The sequence below is a fragment of the Acanthochromis polyacanthus genome, chromosome 11, assembly GCF_021347895.1.
Source record: "Acanthochromis polyacanthus isolate Apoly-LR-REF ecotype Palm Island chromosome 11, KAUST_Apoly_ChrSc, whole genome shotgun sequence".
In the NCBI taxonomy this organism is placed as follows: domain Eukaryota; kingdom Metazoa; phylum Chordata; class Actinopteri; family Pomacentridae; genus Acanthochromis; species Acanthochromis polyacanthus.
The window spans coordinates 23,914,352-23,937,762 of NC_067123.1; the positions used below are offsets into that span (position 1 = coordinate 23,914,352).

The 23,411-nt window shown below is 37.7% G+C and overlaps 1 protein-coding gene and 2 long non-coding RNA genes across 7 annotated transcripts; 1 reads left to right on the top strand and 2 right to left on the bottom strand.

Annotated features, from left to right (window-relative positions):
* Nucleotides 1-7,832: 7,832 nt before the first annotated feature.
* Nucleotides 7,833-9,156, top strand: LOC127536119 (uncharacterized). The gene is made up of 3 exons (XR_007945100.1): nt 7,833-8,149; nt 8,449-8,528; nt 8,871-9,156. It is a non-coding gene; the product is annotated as an uncharacterized LOC127536119 (long non-coding RNA).
* A 1,036-nt stretch (nt 9,157-10,192) lies between these two features.
* On the bottom strand, nt 10,193-16,105 carry LOC127536115 (uncharacterized). Of its 5 annotated transcripts, XR_007945088.1 has the most exons (9): nt 15,697-16,085; nt 14,195-14,813; nt 13,574-13,974; nt 13,429-13,505; nt 13,178-13,355; nt 12,996-13,069; nt 12,345-12,460; nt 11,919-12,043; nt 10,193-11,251 (listed from the first exon to the last, which is right to left on the bottom strand). XR_007945088.1 is itself a non-coding variant. In XM_051955599.1 (8 exons), the coding sequence occupies exons 6-8, from the start codon at nt 12,452-12,454 to the stop codon at nt 10,308-10,310; spliced, it is 1,179 nt and encodes a 392-aa protein (XP_051811559.1). In that variant the 5' UTR covers nt 12,455-12,460; nt 12,996-13,069; nt 13,178-13,355; nt 13,429-13,974; nt 14,195-14,813; nt 15,697-16,105; the 3' UTR covers nt 10,193-10,307. The 5 variants fall into 5 exon arrangements, 4 of the variants coding, with proteins under 4 accessions (XP_051811559.1, XP_051811560.1, XP_051811562.1 ...); XM_051955599.1 differs by having other exon boundaries at nt 13,429-13,974; nt 15,697-16,105; XM_051955600.1 differs by having other exon boundaries at nt 13,429-14,813; nt 15,697-16,105.
* Nucleotides 16,106-18,794: 2,689 nt separating this feature from the next.
* LOC127536123 (uncharacterized) lies at nt 18,795-20,038 on the bottom strand. The gene is made up of 3 exons (XR_007945104.1): nt 19,991-20,038; nt 18,979-19,034; nt 18,795-18,890 (listed from the first exon to the last, which is right to left on the bottom strand). It is a non-coding gene; the product is annotated as an uncharacterized LOC127536123 (long non-coding RNA).
* Between the last annotated feature and the right edge of the window lie 3,373 nt (nt 20,039-23,411).

The window sequence follows — 23,411 nt, forward strand, 5'->3', positions numbered from 1 at the left end:
TAGCGCATCGCACTGCTTGAATGTCTGTGATATTCAGGCCGATCTTCAAAATAAAACTCAATAAATTCTCGTCCGGGTGAGTGTCCTTCATTGTCGCTTCCGCCATACGGACATGTCCCTTCCGGGGCTCGGTAGGAAAAAAAGATTTGATATAAGTTGATATATATATAATGAAAGTCGATATATATATAATGAAAGTCGATATATATATATATATAAATGAAGTTGATATATTATATATATATAATGAAACTTGATATATAATATAATGAAACTTGATATATATGATATATATATGATCAGGAACGACGAGGAAGCCCCGCCTAGAGCCATTTGATTGACAGCTCAGTCCACCAAGTGAAAGCAAACTGATTTGCATTTTATTTCTTGGTGGTTATTTCATAATGGCCTGACACCATGAAATAGAAAAATGCAAATCAGTTTCCTCTGGGCGGGGCTTCCTTTTCAGGGTGGGGAGTCGTACCCGCACACAGGCTTCTGTCCTGACGCCAGCTCCGACCACGGCTGAAGTGAAGCCGTGTCACCGTGGAACTTCGGCTGATTCTGGCCATCAGACACTGAAAGGACGCTGCTAATTCGGTAAATTAATGTTTATTTCCTTATCAGTGGCAGAATCAGCCGAAGCTCAACGGTGACATGGCTTCACTTCAGCCGTGCTGGGAGCTGGGGTCGGCAGGACTCCTGTGTTCAGAATCCCCGCCCAGAGCAAACTGATTTGCATTTTTTCCTTTTCTTGGTGGACCTGAAGGAATATAAAGGGAAATAATAAATAAAATAAATAAATAAATGAATGCGGAATATAAAGAGAAATAAATAAATAAATGTGGAAATATAAAGAGAAATAATAATTAAATAAATAATGTGGAATATAAGAGAAATAAATAAATAAATAAATAAAAGGAAAAAACAGAAAAGGTAAAAGCAAAGACAAAATTTTCCTTTTTATTTATTTATTTATTTTTCTCTTATTTTCCAGATTTATTTATTTATTTATTTATTTATTTATTTATTTCTCTTTATATTTCCAGATTTATTTATTTATTTATTTATTTATTTATTTCTCTTTATATTTCCACATTTATTTATTTATTTTATTTATATTTTGATTTGGCACTCCTATCGCTCCATAATATATATATATATATATATATATAATATATATATATATATTTTAGGGAAATTTTTAAGAATTATTGGAATTTTCTTCCTGAAGGTTTTGGAAATTTTCAGAAATTTGAGGAATTTTTTGCTGAATTTTTTTCAGACAAAGAACAATATTTTTGGTGCCTGTAAATAAGGACAACAGGAGGGTTAAACACATGAGCTCCAAGTAATAGTCTGCATGGAGAAATGCAGTACTTTTTCTTAATTTATTGCAGAGCTATTCAGTTGTAAAGCATATGGGATTTATATGAATAACTTTGTGTATCATTTAGGGAAAATAGTATCAGATTGGGCCTCAGTCTCAGCAGATACTAATAATAATTTATTCAGATCAGACCAGTGGCAGAAAAATATACACTCAGAAAATTACTACACTTGAGGAAATGTAGTTAAATGTACTAAAGCATCTGATTGTGGCAATAAATAATAAAAAATAACTAATTTATAGGAAACTGATAAATGACATTTGCACTATCCATTATGACATTTACAGCCAACTCTATTTCCGTTACATGTGTTTCAACAGGATTATCTATTTCAGGAAGTAATTTAGTCTTTTATCAGTTACTTTCAATTAAAACGAGTATTTCTAAAAGGGCTTTCATTGTTTAATTTCATTTTAAAGTGCTCATCCGAACCATTAAAAACAGCTTGAGTTTCACATTTGAAAAACTAAACTTATATGTGAGAACAAAGCAGTCCTACTGTTTCCCAGGATAACACAACACTAAGGTAAATAATTCAGACAACGTTGGGTAGAAAACGACTGATAAATGCACTGACAGCCCATATTTCACCAACTCTCCCTCTGAACTACACCAGCTAACCTGCTGACAAGCTAACGGCTTCACACAAGGTTTTAAAAAGCTCTTTATCAAGTCTACAGAAGCTCAGACGGTTATAAAGATGTTAAATAATTTCAGATAAAGTATTTACTACTTGGACGCCGCAGACAAACTGCCGCTGTCTGTCCTCTCACAAACAACTGTGACTCCTGCAGTCACATTTAATCTGAAAGAGAGTAAGCCTCCTCCACATGATGCCTTCACGTACCCATCAATTGTCTGGAATTTACCAACATCTGAAGATCGATTCTATTTTCTCAGAAAGTTCAAATCAAGCAAGAAAGACAGATAATAAGAAAGACTTGTAATGTAGATTGGCAGAGACTTTTCTTATCCACACTTATGTAATTCCGATGATTTATGCCCTCGTGAGAAAATAAAGAAAATAAATTACACCGACTACTGTTTACTTAAAAGAAAGCATCTACGCCTATAACCGAATAAAACCATCGATTGTCACTACAGGTTTAAAGCTCTCTGGCCTTCCCTAATGACACCTCTGGTCAATCATAACTAAAGTGGTTATTTAAGGTTGAAGTCGATGAAGGTATTTCTGATAACTTCATCATGTCCTTGAACTCAACACGAGATCATGACGCACAAAAAAATTATTTGCCTGGTTCCATAGTTTATTTAAACTAAAAATAATTCACTATTGGTTTCCAAACATGAACTCATTTAGACCCTTTTCGCTCTTAATTTTGTTCATACAGAACTTGAACACAACAAATTAAGACAGCTGGGAAACAGATGATCGAGAGGATGATTTTATTTATGCAGACAGATTTTTTATTTTTGCCTTTCTCAGCTTTATTTGATAGTCACGGTGAAGATAGACAGGAAACAGGAGAAGAGTGGGGAAGACATGCAGCAAAGGGCCGCGAGCAGGAATCGAACCCAGTCCGCTGTGCCAGAGACCAGCCCTTGTACATGAGTCGTCCGTCCAACCCGCCGATCCACACGGGCGCCCAGAATTTTTCAAAAAAAGAAGAAAGCACACAAGGAGAAACAGGACATGCCGAGTGTACAGAAACTAGAGCTTTAACATACAACTGTTTTTTTTAAATTTTAAAATCATGCTATTTAACTTGTGTCTCTTTGTTAGGGAAAGACATACAGTTTCATAAACTAAATACAATTTTTCTACATTTTCCATAGACACACATGATGCTAATGCAGTCACAGAGATAAATGTATTAATTAAGAGATTTAAAAAATATTGTAGAAAAAGACATCAGAGCGTTCAAAAACAGGAATATTTGTAATTTATAAAAAACACAGGTGTTGCTGACAGGATGGCAAGAACAAAAGAAATGTTTGTGGTGGAAACCTGAATTAAACATCACTTTAGGAAGGCTCACAATAAAGAACTTATGAGGACAGTTCAGCTTCAGTCCATATTTCAGATAAAGATGGTTGTTTTTTTCGTTCTTCTTTCATTAATCATGTGATGATTTATCTGCTGTCCCTGAATATAAAACTGGAAATAAAGTAGTTCAAACCTGCAGCAGCTGCAACAGTAACATGCTGCTGACACACTGATGCTTCGATATTAAATATTTTGTGATGACATTTACGATAATATATCAGTCAAAATATGTGCTGTATATGCAGTACTTCAATATTTTTAACCACATTTTGTGCAATATTATGGTCTTTTCCGTCTCTAAATTTTCCACGCAGTACTTTTAACTGTAATGAAGTATTTTTACATTGTTATATTGCTATCTTTTTTGCTGAAGTAAATGATCTGAATATTTCTGAAATCTCTTAGTTGTGTTCTACTGAGCATTTACTATATCATGATCAGCATCATGACAACCTTAACGCAGATAAAACCCAAAGGAAAAGACACACCAAAGGCATCACAAATAGATCTGGAAGTTATAGATTCAACTGTGAATTGAAATAAACTCATAAAACAAGAAGTGATCAGGGTTGTTTTTGGTTAGTCTTATCTTCACAGGCAGTTTGGGCGATTCAAAATACAGTTTCATGATGTTTATAAAATGTAAAAAAAAATAGTTCCTCTGATAGATAATGACAATTAACCATTCTCAAAGTTAAATGAATTAACTGCGAACTTTCAACTGTATTCTACTATCGTAAAAATCATGTATTACCAGGGTTGTACTTTTGGAGTGACTGAATTTTCACAAGCAGTTACTGTGTATTGCCTAGATTTATCAGATTTAGTTTTTTACACTCTAAAGTTACTTGGTGGTAGAAATAACCAAGGCCCATTGTAAATCTGAACCTCGTATTAAACACAGCCCAAAGGTTCCTCAGAACATTCTTCTGCTGGGCTCCCTCTATGTTCTCAGGTGCCGAAGTGTCAGGATGTTGGCTGTGAGTTGCTCTTTAACTTCTCTTCCATTTTGTAGAAGTTGCTCAAACTCTCAGCTTCAGCACACGTTGCCATAGGGCCATGCTCTTTAGTTTCGATGCTGTGTTCAAGCCAAACAGATATGTTAGCCTACATGATCTGCAAGGAGGCATTTCTCCTCCATTTCTGAGTTAGAAGGCCTGAACACCTGACATACGTTATGGTATGTGGATGGTTTCCATCAAAAGTATTACCACTCCTGACGTATCTTGGATAGTAGGTCATCACTGCTCCCAGCTACATAAATTCATCCAGGCAACTAAAGCATGAGGCAGCATCACTATTCTGCTTGCAATAATGACTAGAAGTGGACATGGAGACTCCATAGTACCTGACTGAACCATTGGATTTCTGAGAGACACCAGATGGCGGTGGAAACAAATGCTTTGATCGAACACCACCCTCCACGTCAGTGATGAACTGCTGCAGTCTGCTTCTTATTTCCTCTTCCTTCTCTGTCCAAGTAGGTGGATCATCTGAAAAGAGTCACAAATAATGCCAAGCTGTGACTTTATGTTCACAATTACAAATGATGTACTTTACAAGTTTATACAACTTTACAACGAAGAATTTAATCATCTCTGACAATCTATTAACCTTTACCATGTCAAGCACACATGAAAATGGACTCCTCCTGGGCAGTTGGCAGGAATAGATTCAAATGGACGAGGGAAGTAAGACCTCAAGTCATCGAATAGGTTTTCATCTTTCAGAATACTTTCTGGGGAATGGTAGAGTGTGGATCTTTTCCAAAAAGAAGATGCTGTGAAGAATCTGTGTACACACACACACACACACACACACACATGAATATCATCATCTATTTTGTATCACGTGTCCTATGTTGAATTATGACTTCATCCAACGTACCTCATCCACTAACAGGAAAGTATCTTCTTGAGTCCGGGTACACAGATCAGTCATTTCAGCAATAATTAGTAGAGCTTTACTCCTGAAACGTTCTTCTCTTTGCAAATATTCTACCCTAAAATAACAAACATCAGTTAAATTAACAACACAATGACTAAAAAGCACAATACAGTGATGAATGTTTGTGTTTTAGTAATTAGTTGACTTACGTTCTGTTCTGTCTAGTATCCTGGTAAAAGTACAAATAACACAAAACTTTATTAAATTATACAATTCTCTGACAATCAAAAACTCATTTAGAAATGTAGATTAATCATCAAGATTTTTCTATCATGCATATATATATATATATATATATATATATATATATATATATATATATAAAACACTGACAAAGGAAAATATTGGATAGCCAGCGAGCTTTACCATTGTAGCGTTTCTGGTTGAAATGAAAGCTGGATGCAGACAAATGTCCGTCCTTCCTCTTTCATTTCACTCTGTGACTTCTCCTTGGCTGGGCTCCTTGATCATGATGTAAGTTTGGATCTGTGATGTATGTTTCTGGAGGTGTGGCAAATTTTACACGCAGCAAGGAAACACCTACTGTACAAATGAAATGAGTCCTCACACACTTACTTGAATCCTGTCTCCTCTTCTGCTGTTTTTTCTCCAAAAGTCTCAAAGTGAGTAAGTTGTGACTGAGCCACTTGGGTAATTATTTAAGTTTACTTTCTGAAACATTATCTTGTTCTCCAAATTCCTCTGAGGCTTTAACAATGCCTCTTTTGATCAATGTTTGACTAAAATGTGTCTTGTTCTTTACATTGATTCCTAAAAATCATTCCAAAACACTAATATGTGTGATATGTTGTGAATATGCAGAAAGTTTTGAACATGAGTAGGAATCTTGCTGACACAAATTAGTAGGGAGGTTAAGCCCAAAAAATAGGTATTTGACTTCAAGTCATGATGCTAAGGTCCCCTTTGGTATGGAGGTACCTTAGGGTCATACAATGAATTTATCCTAAGACACAAGTGAGATCGCCTTTTGTATTGGAAATAAACAATTTTTTCAAAATGGCCGACAATGTGCCAAAATTCCTCCAGAGCCCATATCTTTGCTTCTGTTATAGATAATATGAACAACCTTGGTGTCAAAGTGTACATTTTTGGGGTCAAGGAATCCAATAAAATCGGTTTCAAGTTTAAAATACCAACAGCTTTCCCTTTACCATGACAACTGGGGTAAAAGTGCACATTTTACATAACAATTGTGTCATCAGAGTGACTTTATTATCGTTTCCTTCAAAAAGTTTTTAATTTAAGCAGTGCAACTACTTCTGTACAGTTACATTTGTCCAAAGTAGCATGAGATTTCAACTAGTCAGGGAGTAGCAATATGCTCAGATGCACCCGGGGATTGTAACAGCTGTAGCAGCTGTTGAAGGTCCAAAGTGACAGGTTGACACTTTGAGGTTCGTATGCCTTTCTCATCCATCCATTAATTTCCTATACACCGCTTTATCCTCACTAGGGTCGCGGGGGGTGCTGGAGCCTATCTCAGCTGACTCGGGCGAAGGCAGGGGAACACCCTGGACAGGTCGCCAGTCTGTCACAGGGCTACATATACAGACACACAATCACACTCACATTCACACCTACGGGCAATTTAGAGTAATCAGTTCACCTCAGCATATTTTTGGACTGTGGGAGGAAGCTGGAGTGCCCAGAGAAACCACGCATGCACAGGGAGAACATGCAAACTCCATCCAGAAAGATCCCAGGCCCACCCCGGGATTTGAACTGGGATCTTCTTGCTGCAAGGTGAAAGTTCTAACCAGTACTCCACTGTGCAGCCCTGATCGCACTTGTGTCTTAGGATAAATTTACTTGTATGACCATAAGGTACTTCCATACCAAAGGGGACCTTTGCATCATGACTTAAAGTCAAAAGTCGCTTAACCTCCCTACTAAATAAGCCAATAGAAATTCAGGTAAGTTATGGATGAATTAAAATGAAACAATTTATCACTGATGTGAAAAGGACTCACATCTCCAAACAAAAGACACAAAACAGGACAGAAGACAGTCAGGAGCAACAACATAAACCAAAAAAAATTTGATCTACAGGAGAACAAATAGTTGAAAGCAATACAGAATGCCTGAGAGTCCTACTGTTTTATAGTCATTTTTATGTATTATTGTCATGTGGAGCTAGTCTGGGAATACCCAGACTGCCTGTGCACTCATTGTCATTTCGTTTACTAGGCAGTCTGGCGACCTGGGGTTGAATTTGTCCCTGAGTCAGGGATCCAATCACAGGACGGGGAGGGACAGTTAGACGATGACGCACACTAAGCGACTACGCGCAATGCATGATGGGTTGTTCATAACAAAAAAGATGGCGGCGGCTGCGTTCGACCAAGCATTGGACAGAGTTCTGAATAGTTTAGAAAGACCGTTTATTTTAAACAAGAACAGCGTTTGGCCTTAGAAGCTTTTGTCAACAAAAAGAAAGATGTATTAGCTTTACTGCCCACGGATTTGGCAAGAGTCTAATTTACCAGTTAGCTCCGTTAGTTGCGAAGGAAATCGGATCTATCAAGACCCCTGTTGTTGTGGTAGTGTCGCCATTGATTGCCTTGATAGAGGATCAGATAAAGGAAGCAGCCGACCTCGGGATTTCTGCGACTCAGTTGGGCCTCGGGGAAGAAAAAGACATAAAGAGTTGCCGGTACCAGGTGGTGTTTGGCAGCCCCGAGGCATGGCTAAGCGCCAAGTGGGAGAACATGCTATCCACCGAAGCATACAAGACCAACCTTATAGGCATCGTCGTGGATGAAGTCCATCTTACATACAAGTGGTAAGTGTTATTAATATAAACTAATTAGTGTCAGAAGGGGAGCGTGTGTATGTAGAAAGATGAGGTGTGTTTAATACTTATATCGTTATACCTGTACCTACTGTGGCAGAGATAGCGTTTTTACTTTTCACTTTAAATCTACTGTCTAAACTTCTGCTGAGCACATCCAAACCACTTATTTAAAGTAGTTGAAGCTCCAGTCAGAATTGTGACAAAATGTGAAATACACACGCCAAATACTTCCTTAGGACATATTGAACATTTCTAAGCTATACCTGTGTTTTTCTCTTTTCAAACAGGGGGAATGCGGGGAGAGGACAAAAGGCCTTCAGAGAAAGCTTTGCAAGGTTGGGGGAACTTCGAGCAATCGTCAAACCAGGTTGGTAATCTGTAACACTTCTACCTGTGATTTTGTACTACAGATGAAAGTCTGATGACTTAATCTCTAGATATACATATATATATACTCTAAATATACAGGTTTTAACTTTCAATGATGTATCACATTAAAAACCATGTCTTATAGTAAGACATTACAATATATATAGCAGTGATTAAGTATTGTCTTCTATTTATTTTAAAGTAGCTCTTTTCAAAGTACTGCTTAATATCATACTATGTATACACTGTAATTAAATATTGCAAAAATGTGGTGATCTGCCTGCCCTGAAAATTATTTCAGTGTTATTGAGGTATTGAATGTGTGTATGTTTTTCTTCAGGAACACCTGTATTGGCTTTGACTGCATCAGCTGATTTGCACTCAAGAGACATTGTGAGAAGACGGCTACACTTCCAGAATGCAGTCAACATTATTGTTAGCCCCAACAGACCCAACATTAGACTTGCTGTAAGGCGGCTTGTGACAGACTCTCTAGACTGCTTCGACTGGCTGGTGAAGAACTTGAAAGAGAGAAGACTGGATATGTTACCAGTCATTATATACTGCCGTACAATAAACACTGTGACAAGAGTATTCCTCCACCTGAAGTCTGAACTTGGGACAGTGCCTGGGTAGGCGAAGAGAAAAAAGGTGACAATCTCCTTATTGGGATGTTTCACAGCCACACTCTACCTGTAAACAAGAGTAGGGTACTGTCTTCAATTAACGGAGAAGGGAACTGCAGAGTGGCTGTGGCAACTACAGCACTTGGAGTTGGCCTAAATTTCCCCAAGGTCTCCCATGTGATCATGTATGGCTTACCAGAGGACCCAGAGGCCATTCTCCAGCAGGTTGGAAGAGCAGGCAGAGATGGCTCTCCTGCTCATGCTGTTCTTTATGCAAACAAACAGGTTGCCAACACTGACAATGCAGCAAAGACGGTTCTTCAAGAAAGCCTAAATGGGTGTTTTAGGAAGGCCCTATATTCACATTTTGAGGAAGAGGTATCTAGTATTAAGCCGGGACATTCTTGCTGTACTTTTTGCCATACAGTATGCAAATGTAACTCTGACTGTTGCTCTGTAGCTACACCCAGTTTTGAAATGTCAAAAAAGAATCTATCACCTGTCAGATGCAGAAAAGTCACATTGCATGAACATGTACAGGTCAAAGAGCTGTTGGAGAAGTATAGGGACAGTCTAATTCCACCAGATGAACACCTGTACACAAATGTCTCACTCTGCACTGGTTTCAGCAATGTGCTAATTGAAACAGTTATTGAAAGCCTTCCTGAAATATTTAACATAACTGACATTATGAGCAATCTTCCTGTATTTGACATAAAACATGGCCAGGAAATTCTCCGGATCGTTCACAAAGTGTTTAAAGACTTTGATTTGTGTGACTTCCCAGACACTTGTGAAGAACTGTATTTGCCACCTGATATAGACTTCACCGGATACTTTGATTTTCAGGATGAGGATGAAGACACTACCAAGTCATTAAGCAGCATTGCATCAGGCTTGTCTTTGCTCCCCCTCTCAGATTAATTTCTGAACTAATGTAAATAACTGTTGTCCATGTCACCTTGAATAAAATTCTATTGTTAAACTCAATATATGCTTATTGTGTCACTTGAAAACTCAAATAACCAAATCAAGGTTTGAAGGAAAAAATAGTTTTAATAAAATGTTAATAAATTTAAAACAGAAATCGCTTGTTTAAATATATAGCTATTTACAATGCCAACAATAATGATTGAAATGTCTCAAAAGCTTTACAAAGGGACACTACGCCATTCACTGAGCTTGCTCATCATCCACTTCCAAAGTGCCTTTGGATCCAGTTTTGACAGTAGGTTTCTTTGGAAACCAGGGAAGGCAGCATAGACACGACCTGCTTTTTGTTTAAAAAGCTCTGCCTCTTGCAGTGTGTCTACCAAGGTGAGGATGTCTTTGGTCATGTCCACATGATGAGCACCAGTTTGCCTCGATATTCCCATTTCCAAATCGGTGCCGGCCATCATTTCTTTGAAGACAGCAATGGACCTGCTTATTCTGGCTGCTGAAGTCTCATTTAGGTTAGGCCCAAGGCCCTTCAGGAAAGATTTCAAAAATCCATTTAAGTGCTCCAGATGCAAATCTAGTGGAATGTTTCGTCCCTTGCCTCCCCTGGTGCTCCAGAATCTGTTCCACATGAGACTGTGAGCAACCTGTGGAGACAACGTGGCATTCAGTTGTACAGTAAGCATGAACGTACTGTAAGCATAGCTTGTATGTCCATATGCTTTGTAAAACAACAGAGCAACTGTGTAGAGACGCATCAGCCTTTCGCCGTCTCCTTCCTTTACTGCATCCATAAAGTCCAAAAGAATGAAGCTGAAACCCAATCTGGCAACAGTGTGTTCATACTTGTGATCGCGATCTGAGCTGATGGCTGGGGTGGTGTCAGTTGGAATAACCAGGTTGTGCATTTTCTGTTCATGGGTTAGTCTGCTTTTGTAATATGTGAATGTGCGTGAACAACCCTCCATTCGACATGGGAACTGATTCTTTAGAACCGGTGTTGCAGATGCTTTTCTAGCAGACTCTGCAGCTTCTGTGATGCCAGGAAGAAGAACATATTTGTCCACAATTTCAGCTGTTAATTTGTTGAACCATGATCTTCTTGCTTCTGGAGAGGCCTCCTTGATGTGCTGTGGTATGAGGGACTCAGGACAATCTAACAGGATAAACAAAGTATAGAAAATATCCTGATTTTATTTACATAATGGCATTCAAGATAAACTTGTAAATTAAACATTGATTCCACACAGATATATTTCAAATAATAGTTTAATCATCTAAATTGGAAAAAAATGAAAACTATTTTAAAAAATAGGCATGTCCAATAATTAGAATATTACTAAATGCAATATATATATATATATATAATTATTTTTTTAAAGGACTGACAAGTAAAACTTGTGAACAAGAACAATATGATCATGTACAACATATATACTTAGTGCTGTAAGAGCTCATTTTTTTATGTTCATATAGTGGGTCAACATTTCTAAATATCCTACTTTTTATTGGTAAATTTCAAAGCAATGTTCTATCTTTTTTAACAGACTGAATTATGATTTACTTGTTGGTTAAAATCATTAAAATTAAATAAATAACAAATATATTTGTGTTGAATGAATGCATACTTTATACATGTTTCATTTTGCTTTCAATGACATAAAATAACTTTTTGTTGACATTCTAATTATATGACCAGGTAATCAGGAGTATTCCAAACCAATGCTAACATGTTTGTACTAATGTGGGACATAGTTTTGTCATGCATCACTGAAAAAATAATGGATGAACATCCGCTTAATTTCTGGTAATTGCAGATTTACCTGTGACATGAAGAAAACCAAGATGCTCAATCACAGCTGCTAGGAATAGGGCTGTTGTGTCCTTGATCACAAAGTCCCTGTAAGCATTGAATGCTGAATGAGGTCCACTCTTGGCAGCGCTGCACCTGGGATGACATACTATGTCAATGTAGTGTAGGTCACATATATCAATGTCTTGTGTTTCTTTCTGCAGTTGAAGAACATTCTTTGTAAGGGAAACTTCTCATTCATTTTCTCACTGCGCAACAGTTAATTTTCTCTGTTGCCCATCTGCACCTTATGTCAGTGCACTCAGTCACTCAATGCACTCACTCCCTTACTGCACTCGACTCTCACATTCTCAAACTAAATATCATAACATTACTTATAATGTAAGTAAGCAAGCAAACATCACATTCATACAATTCATAGTTGAAAACACAATACCCTGCCAATGTCACAACCAACATCCCCGGGAACAGCAGAGCTGAATTCATGATGTCTGCATTTCCCATCCCAGAACAAAGAACAGCCATGTTCACAGTTGATTGAGTCATCAGAAACTGTGGGAAGCATTAAAGACTGTTAATACACAAAAAAATTTAAAGTTTCAAATGTTTGTATGTAATTGTCGATGTGTAAGTGATCACAATAATAAGGAAGCAATGTGGTGTAGTTATGAGTTTAAAAATACTTCAATACTGAGCTTAAGTATTATTTTAGACACATTCTACAATCATAACTTACACATTAAGTTCATAATATTCCCAGAGTAAAATGCACACTATTGCAGAGTACTTCCTCATTACAACAACACAGTAGACCTTGCATCTTCTGGTTTAAGTTTTTAAACTGATGTTTCTTGAGTTGACCTTATGTTACCTCATATTTTTCATCTCATATTTGTGATGTCTACTTTAAAAAAAAAAAGTGGCCAAGGTACATGGATGTGATGTGATATTTTGAATTACTTTTCCTGCTTTTAAAATTCTAGAAAAATACATTACAATGAACATTTACTTAATTTACTTTTCAGTTGGTGATTTTAACTTTTCCCAGAAGTACTTTATACAGCATTGCCAACGTCTGTAGTCTTACCTCAACTTGGTCATGTTCGCAAATAGTGTGCCATGGTCTGTGGTGGACTCTTTGAAAAAGATCTTGTGATGGATCTACAAAGTCAACATGCAACACATATGTGTAGTTATATGGACTGTTACTTGTGTTTGTCTTTAAATATAATTTCAATTAACCAAATAGTTTATGATATGGTCGTTCACCTCAAACAGAACTCTGATAGCATGCCAGTCCTCAAATTTAAAATGCATTCCCTCCATTCTTTCCTCCTTAGTATCTGCGTCTGAAAATCCCCACTGCACATTGCGACAGTTAGCCTCTGTGAGACGGTCCCCTCCAATTAGTAAGTGTTGCACACAATCAGCGTCTTTGAGCATGTGCCTGGTGGATAGATGGACAGATTAATAGATACATATACAATACAGATCGGATCTTAATTTACTTTTTTACTTACTCTTGCTGAATTTCTCTCAAGACTTCCACTAAGTCACCTCTCTGGTTCTCATTTTTAAAAAAGAGGCCTAAGGGGAACTTTAGAGAGGAAAGAGTACATCAGAGATGTATGCAGTGTTGAAAAAATACAATATGTTCCAACTTACATCAGTTGATCTTGCTGACATTTCACTGGAATACTGATGAGGAATGTGATTAACCACTGACTCTCCAAAGCTTTCGAATACTGACATGTACTTTGTCAGCATTCTAGTGGCAAGAACAATAAATTCCCTGCGCATTAAAGCCTGAGTGCTCCGCTGAGGAAGTGAGGATTTCAGATTGTACTGTTGAATGTCTGTTGTTGGTTTGATGTTAGAGAAGTGATGTGTAGGTACACGGTCTTTGACTGCAAGATGGTGTATCCAGTGTATACTCTTGTTGGTGTTGTTGATGGACTGGCTGTGAGTGTGTACAAAAAAATCCAGGTTGTCCATAATTATTTGGTATGATGGTGGGCAGGTCACAGGACTCTCTTCATGTCTGGGGGCTGTTGTGAGGTTTTCATCTGTTTAAAAGCATAATTGGTATTAAAGAACATTAGATTAACACATGTACATATTGATAAACATATACAAATACACCTATTCTGGAATTTCATTCAAGATAGTTAAAATGACTATCAGACTCTCTATCCATGCACAACACATGTATTTATAAATTAGTAATGGAGCAAAATATAACTGACAAGGTAAATGTGTTTCATGTGGGGTACAGTTCTCCCTCACCTGTGAGATGAAAGTCCTCAAGGCTTTCTGATCCCTCTGACAGTTCAGTGTCTGTAGCTTTCAAGCCACTTTTAAATTCTACAAAATCAGCCCCACAGCCAAGTGCCAACTCGTGTTGCTTTTTAACTGCTTTCCTATGGGATGTGGTGATCGACAATTTTGAGAGGCGATTGAAGACAGACTTTTTTGCTCCGCCATACTGGAGAACTGTGTTGATCCAATACGATAATGCTGCTAGCTGCGGTTTTCTGCCTCTTATTGCAATGGCTGCAGCAGTACAGCTAGCTAAGTCGTTGTTGTTTGTGACACAGTTGAAAAATGAAAGTAGAAAGGGAGCAAGCCGATGGAGGTCATCTCTTAAACATTTGAAGGAGAATGACTTGAGGTCTGCCGGTTTAGACTTCCACAGAATGAAGTCATACTTGCGAGAGCACAGTACATCGCATTCTTTTCTTATTAACTTGATGACTTCATCTTTGATTTCGTCTTGCAGGTGACGATGCTTCAGTGCATGACTGGCAGCCTCTTTCCATCTCTTCAGAGCTATGGATTTAATTATGGGATCTTCCTCAGGATGGCACTCCCTCGTCAGTGTTTGAGTTGGATAATTGATAGAAACCTGAAAGAAATATTCTTAGTTATACACAAAGTATACACTTAGTGTCATCATACACATTAGTGTTATGGTTGAAGTGCTTTTGTCATTTTAGAAATGGTTGTCATCAAGCTATGTTTTTTTATGATTGGGGAGATTAACAGTAGTTTCTAATTGACTCTTTTGATCAGTGCATATTACAAAAAGCATGCGCAGAGAGTGTAGGCATAGTTCAGGGACTCAATCCTTTTGCCAGCCTATAGATGATAAATATTGTTTATTATAAGTGGTCCGTTTATCACAACTCAAGTCACAGTAATAATATTAAGAGCGTGCTCTAGGTCAACTTATCAAATAACAATATAATTACAAGGGCTACTTTAACAAAGTCAAAGTATTAGTGAGCAATTCTTGTTTGCTGTCAAAAACAAACACTTCTGGGATTGGTTACATTTTAATTGTATTGAATATTTTAAACCTCAATTAGGTTTTAGTGCACTTAAATAGGCATGATATTGATAATGCATTGTCTTGAAGAAATTGACTGTTTATATCATTGAATAAATAAACGTAATGTATTAATAAACACGTGTACTTTATGGCCCAACCAGGTTTGGGATGGATTGTTGACATTATGGTCAAATAAAAGAGTGAAGCGCTGGAATCTACCGCAACAGACAACTGTGGGGGTGGATTCAAATGTCCTCCCCTCTCCAGATTGTCTCAGACAACAATATAAACTGCAAATCGTTATCTTTGTTATTTCTTATTGGCATATAAGTCAAGTAAAGTGACTTAAACAACTGCTAACGTTACATTGTTCATCGTGAGATTGTAGCGCGGTTAAGTTAATGTACTTAACATGCATCTAATCAAAGACACGAGAACAATTGAGAAGAAGCGTTACCTTTGTTGTCGTGTTTCCGAAGGAACAAGCTAGTGGACTCGGTGGGTTTGGGCAGGTCTTTTTCAAAGTCCTCGGTGTCTTGGACGGGGTGGGTTCACGTTGTCTTTTCGATACGCTGCTTAACCGGACGTTCTCTTCCCATTGCCTGAATAAAGGAAAGTCTTTTTCAAGCCGACCGAGTGTGGAGGTGCAGCGCTGGCAGCATCTGTTTGACTGCTCCGGCTCCGGGGTGACTATCAGGTCCATCATCGCTAACCTATCTGATATGGTCGGCGTTGTTTTTGACACAAACATATCTGTGGAGTGTGCATAAACACGGGGTCCACTTTCCCTCATGTTTACTTTACATAAACGGCAAGAATCGTCCGGCGACATGGCGAAAGAAGCAAACACATGAGCAAACACAGCAATGATTCTTTTTCGTGGTGCTGCCGTCGCTCTGCATTTACGTCAGCGGCCAGCAGTGACACGATTGGCTGTGAGCTTCAACTGCCCCAGACTGACTGACATATGCAGCGCCCAATCAACGGCTGTGGAAAATTTTAAACTGCTCCACCCCTACAAGAAAATGAATAGCAGGTACCCAGCCTGTATCTCACTTGAGATTCAGGCTGGTGGTAGCCAGCCTAATGTGGAGCCTGAATTGTATGATATTCTTTCCAAGCATAAAGATATTTGCACCATAAACTGATGTAGAAAGACATCGGTTCATGGTGTTCAAATCAGTGCATAAAAATTCAGGAGCAGAATTCAGAAAAAGTTTGACACTCAACATTTCCTGGGCAGCTCATCACATAACATGTCCAGTAAATGTTCAAATGAAACCTACACGACCAGTCAAAAGATTAGACACACTTTCTCATTCGAAGGATTTTATTTGATTATTTTTAACGTTGTAGATTAATACTGAAGACATAAAAACTACAAAATACACATGGAATTATTCTGTAAACAAAAAGTGTTCATCTCCAGTATTAATCTACAATGTAGAAAATAAAACAAATAAATAAAGATCATTGAATGAGGAGGTGTGTCCAAATTTTTGACTGATAGTGTGTGTGATATTTACTTAATAATTTATGCCCCACCTCATCCATTTCACCCACATCAATATTATATCACCAGTTTGCTCCACACATGGCAAGTGCATTATAGAAAAACATGGAAAGCACGCACACCAGTTTCTTTGTTAAATGAACATCTGTTTATACCAAGAACAAGTTAACAACTGGAAAATATACAATAGCACGATGAATGACCATGATTGTACATTGTACCAGCTTTTCACGTGTGACAGAGCTTGGTAGTGCAGTGTGTGGAAATAAACATCCATCCATCCATTATCTACACAGCACTTTTCCTCATTAGTGTCATGGGGGACTGGAGTCTATTCCAGCTGATTTAGGGTGAAGGCAGGGGACACTCTGGACAGGTCACCAATCTATCAGAGGGCTACATATAGACACAAACAATTACACTCGCATTCACACTTATGTAGAATTTAGAGTCACCAATTATTATTATTTTTGTCCCCGCCATCCTGTCATTTCTTTAGCATCCATGGGGACTAAGAAAGAAACCTGACTTGTGTTGTCAGTGCTAAATGGTTATAATGCAGATCCATTATTCAGCATGGTGGCTGATGTTAAAGCTTTTCCAAACAATAAACTTTTTTCCACAGTGAAAGCTGTATTCTATTTAGGAGAAATCCTGCAACTGATCAAATGGGTTTGGAAACTCCTCAGGCATAAACCTCATTATGATCTTGTTCACTAGGGGTAAAGGGGGCTGCACAGGCTACACAGAGGACTTTATGAACAAAAACCTGCCATCAAACTACTATTTATTAATAATATTTTCCACTCTCACAGAGCTGAATGTTTTAACCAACATTAGTCCTGTTCATTAATACCAAATATTAATTGGTTTTCAGGAATTTAACCCTTTAAATGCCAGTTTATTTACAAGATGTCACTGTAAACACAAAGTTTCTTTATTGTTTCATGTACTTATGGAGTAATTGTTTTTATGCTCATCAGTGTACTGAGCATGTTGTCATCAAGGGGGCCACCTCCACGCTCCTGATGATGCCTGGAGACAAGAGAGAGTGATTACTACCCTTGCAGATATTCAGCAGGCTAGCATGAAACACAAAACTGAATCTTCCATCCATCCATCATCTATACACCACTTAGTCCTCATTAGGGTCAGGGGGATGGGTGAGTGGAGGTGTGTGTGTGTGTGTGTGTGTGTGTGTGTGTGTGTGTGTGTGTGTGTCTATCACAGGATTACACACAGAGACAAACAATCACACTCACATTCACACTTATGGAGACTTTAGAGTCAAAACTGAAAATTGTCTTCACAAAGTTTAACTTTAAGCTTTAACTCTTCATCAAACATAAAAATACCCACCTGTGTTTCTCTTTGCCAAGTTTGAGGTTCGTCAGGATTCTGGACTTATTTTCTTTCACCAATTTCTGATGCTCTTGGTCCAACCTTATGGAGAATTTAGAGTCAAAACTGAAAATTATCTTCACAAAGTTTAACTCAAAGCTTTAACTCTTCATCAAACATAAAAATACCCACCTGTGTTTCTCTTTGCCAAGTTTGAGGTTCGTCAGGATTCTGGACATATTTTCTTTCACCAATTTCTGATGCTCTTGGTCCAACTTTCTGCCCTCAGGGGTTTTCCTCACCTCAGCCCAGTCCTCCTCAGTCTACACATAATATCAGAAAAATGTTGTCAAGGACCATTTGTCAGGATAATCAATCATAAATAATCCCGTTGCTTGTTCCCAGTAAATGACTCACCATATCTTTGAAGGCCTCCCCATCGTAGTAGCTCTTGGATGCTGGATATTCTATTCCATCAGAAAAGGGCTGATCAAGGCTTGAAGCCACCAGATGCAGCTCCTCTCCATCGTAGGCGTACAGCTTTTTGTCCTCACATGTCATCAGGACAAGCTGGTCACATGGACATGATGTTCCCTCCACCACACCTACAACCTGCATGTTCACTATGTCTGGAAGGTAGAACTTTCCCCACCCGTTCACCTCATCATCATCATCACTGTAAATTGTGTCCTCCAGGGGACCTACTCTCAGTGTGGCACCAACTGGATTCTGTAAGACGAATCTCTCATCTCTGTGTGTGGACACCCACTTTGACACCAATACCAGGTATTCTGCATCTGCAGCATATGATGGACATGAGGAATTTGATGAAAATACATCAATAGCTATTTTATAAAATGTCAGTAAAAGATGTGTGAAGTCCACCTGTTTTTCCGCTGCATGATGGTAAATCAGACACAGCAAAAAGCTGACCTGTGGAACTGACAGACAGAAAAGACTATTTTAACCCATAAGAACCCAGACCCATTTTCCCTTAAAGGACTTAATGAATTAAGGTCAGACATGAAACTTTACAGGAAGAGACTGTGGCACTCAAAGTGCTTGTGACACTGGTGTCACCGTGGGTTCTTATGGGTTAATGGACTTTAGTAAAACAGATTTCACTTCTTCTTTACAAAGAGGGTCAGAGGAACAAACATAGGTAAACAAAACATAGCTAACCAATATTTTAAAGACAACAATAATTTATTTACAATATTATATTTACACAGGGGCTGTGTGGTTAGCACTTTAGCCTTGCAGCTCAAGCATTAGCCAACAGCTCTTTCTACATGGAGTTTGCATGATCTCCCTGTGTATGTGTGGGTTTTCTCCAGGTATTCCAACTTCCTCCCACAGTCCAAAAAACATGTTGAGGTTAATTCATGATTCTATATTGTTGGTATAAATGTGAGTGTTATTGTTTGTCTCCATGTGTAGCACTGTGATAGACTGGTGAACTGTCCAGGTTGTCCCATACCTTCACCCTAAGTCAGCTGGAATAGACTCCAGCTCAACCCCCCAACCCTAACAATGATTAAGTGGTGCATAGATAATGGATGGATGGATATTTACACAGGCACACAGAGAAATAATTAAAGGTCAATGAAAGATGACAAGCACCGAAGGGCAGAAGCTTGACAGACAATACTGGAGGGTGACAACTAACTCGAGCTGGAGGTGGAGGTCATGACACTTCTTTATCTAACCCTAATCCTCTACAATGTAGAAAATAATTAAACAAAAGACAAAGAATGAGAAGGTGTTTCCAAAATTTTGACTGGTAGTATATCTCAAAACTTTACAAAACAATGAAAGTATTGGATTGCCCCCCCCCACACACACACACACACACACAACATACAATAACAACCACAAAAAAAAAAACGGTTCTTACTGCTTGCACTTCACTGCACTCTCCTCCATTCTGTTTCTGTCACCTATAAAACAACATGACATTAGTTTTGTTAAAAACTGTGGAGGAAAAGACACTTTATTGGACTACATACTGTACTGATACTACAATGACTTTTCAAACACAGCACACTGCATTAACAGAAACTAATCTGAACAAATTATAGTTGAATGATGCATCAAGAGTCTCCTAGTGGATTATGGGTAAAATGTGGGCTACAGAGCTGCAATTCAGTTCTGACACCAGTGAACATTTATCATTTATCATATCCATATCTTTTTCCTATTGTTGTTTGTTTCTAATTTGTGTAAATAACAACAAAAATACAATTAAATATGCTATAACATTTCCCTTTGAACATTAGTGCATAAATATGATGCATTTTCATAAACTCTATCCAGTTTACTAAAGTGGAACGAAGAATTGATGCCTTGTAATGGAATTCTAATGTTGCAATAAAAACATCTGGAGGACTATTTTTAAAAAATCAATTAAAATGAAAGATTAATTGTTGATTTCATTGTCAATACTAAACTGACATTAATTAATTGTGAACTTTTCATAGGTTGAAATTAAAACTGACACGGGTTAATAAAATTTTTTGTTTGTTTGTTGAAACTTGCTTTAATCTTTACCTTGGTTGATACAAAAACACATTTATCAATTCATACACGGCAGAAAAGAAAAAAGCCAACTTTAAGGATGACTGAGTTGACAGATGAAGTCAGATTAACAATAGAACAAAAAAATGTAATTATTTTGTGAATAAATTTAAATCATCAAAATACATTCTGTTATACTTGCATATCTAATTAGTTTTAAATAAATTATTCTAATAAAAAATATTGCACTACATTTACTTATATGAATAATTTAGGAGATTACTTTTTATTGAAAATAATAATCAAAATACATTCCATCTACACAGAGTTCGTTTACACGTCAGATATTTTTAGATTAATTCTGATAATCACAGTACAACAATATAATTACATACATAATGACTTACATACAAAATTAATTCTAATTATTGTTTATCAGTATTTATTATCTAAATGTTTTAGTGGAAATATTTTTAAATAGCATTATTTCAATATCACCCGAGTTTCTAGAAGAACAAATGTATTTAAACTTTCGTTAACTTTAATTCTATAAGTTATTTAGATGCAACACTGCAGTCGAATGTTTGTCTCAAATGAGACAAAATTAGGCTAGATAGTTTTGATAGGAACAGCCAAATCCATTTTTAATTGAAAAAAAAATCAAAGTGTGAATAAAATCAGTAAATACTTACGGTATTAAACAAACTGAAATAAAAATATAGTTACCTCAACAGGAGAAAGATTGTCTGTGTTGCCTCTGCCAAACACCTCTGACCGTGTGCATAGGTGTGTTACGTTAGGGTGTGTCTAAAAAGAAGGACCGGTCGGTCTGGTGTTTGGGCAGGTGTTCATTTTTTTTTTTTTTTGGCAGGTGGGGGGTGTTCAATCGTGTCACTGGGCTAATCATTACGCTGCTATTGCTGTCACTGTGAGGCATCCACTGGCAGCTTTTTTTCTTCATCTTTTCTATGATGCAACACCAGATCACAGGGAAACTTTGTCCTGTAGCCCCTCATGGCTTGTTCATTGAGTGAATGTTATTAGAATCAGGCTAATACAATAAAGAGTATGGCGTAAACCTGCTCTTCATGAAAATTGCCTTAAGATGCTAGATGATTCACCACTACATTAATGAGACTGATGGAAACTGATCAGAATGCTTTGTTAATAAGGGGAGATTTGTGCTGAGAATTATGAGCATTTTTAAAATTTGATTTAGTGTCAGAAGCATAGCCAGTAGTGATGAGGGGATTACTCCTGTCAGGTTTACTCTCTGTCCAATTGAGAGATGGCCGCGGCCATCTCTCAATTGTCCTTCGACCTTCAAAAAAATCCTGGATCCAGACGGTGATCCGGATCACCTCCAAAATCTAATCGATTGTTACTTTTGCTCTTCTGGACATCCTGTAAAAATTTGGTGAAAATCCGTCCATGACTTTTTGAGTTATGCTGTTAACAGACAAACAGACACACACACAGACAAACAAACTCCGGTGATTACATAACCTCCTGGCGGAGGTAAAAATACACTGAATTGCAGGCTTTACAGAATAGTGCGCTATTTTATACTTAACATGCAAGATTAGAATTACATGATTTGAATTTAGTCGTGATCTAAACTGGACTGGTCTGAGGCATGAAACTCTAGGGCTGAAAATGAGTCCCACTCTGGCCCTGGTGATGGCACTCTGTAAACTGGTTTAAGGTTCCCTGGAGCAAGCTTCTCGCTTCATCGGTCCAAAAAAACGAACCTCTGGCTCTGCCTTTCAAACAATAAGATTCATCTAAGGTATTATGTGTTATGAGTTTTTAGAAGTGGAAGTGAACTCCTAACTTGCCACTAAAATGAATATACACACGTGGACAAAATTGTTGGTACCCCTCAGTTAAAGAAGGAAAAACCCACAATTCTCACTGAAATCACTTGAAACTCACAAAAGTAACAATAAATAAAAATTTATTGAAAATTAAATAATCAAAAACAGCCATTACTTTTGAATTGTTGATTAACATAATTATTTAAAAAAAACAAACTAATGAAACAGGCCTGGACAAAAATGATGGTACCTCTATAAAAGATTGAAAACTATTTGACCAGAGTGACATGATTAACTCAGGTGTGTCATTTAATTGACATCACAGGTGTTTCCAAACTCATAATCAGTCAGTCTGCCTATTTAAAGGGAGACAAGTAGTCACCCTGCTGTTTGGTGAAAAGGTGTGTACCACACTGAACATGGACAACAGAAAGCCAAGGAGAGAATTGTCCCAGGACATCCGAAAAAAAATTATAGACAAACATCTTAAAGGTAAAGGCTATAAGACCATCTCTAAACAGCTTGAAGTTCCTGTGACAACAGTGGCTCATATTATTCAGAAGTTCAAGACCCACGGGACAGTAGCCAACCTCCCTGGACGTGGCCGCAAGAGGAAAATTGATGACAAATTGAAGAGACGGATCGTTGGAATTGTATCCAAAGAGCCCAGAGCAACCTCCAAAGAAATTAAAGGTGAACTCCAAGGCCAAGGTACATCAGTGTCAGATCGCACCATTCGTCGTTGTTTGAGCCAAAGTGGACTTCATGGGAGACGACCAAGGAGGACACCACTGCTGAAAAAAACTCATAAAAAAGCCAGACTGGAATTTGCAAAAATGCATGTTGACAAGCCACAAAGCTTCTGGGAGAATGTCCTTTGGACAGATGAGACCAAACTGGAGCTTTTTGGTAAGGCACATCAACTCTATGTTCATAGACTCAAAAACCAAGCATACGAAGAAAAGAACACTGTCCCTACGGTGA

Excerpts from the sequence above, each read along its gene's own strand:
- LOC127536115 (XM_051955599.1), bottom strand. The coding sequence starts at position 12,454 with ATGACTCAATCAACTGTGAACATGGCTGTTCTTTGTTCTGGGATGGGA. Across the intron at positions 12,044-12,344 it reads TTGGTTGTGACATTGGCAGG|GTGCAGCGCTGCCAAGAGTG; the intron begins GTATTGTGTTTT and ends ATGTCATCCCAG. Across the intron at positions 11,252-11,918 it reads TGGTTTTCTTCATGTCACAG|ATTGTCCTGAGTCCCTCATA; the intron begins GTAAATCTGCAA and ends TTATCCTGTTAG.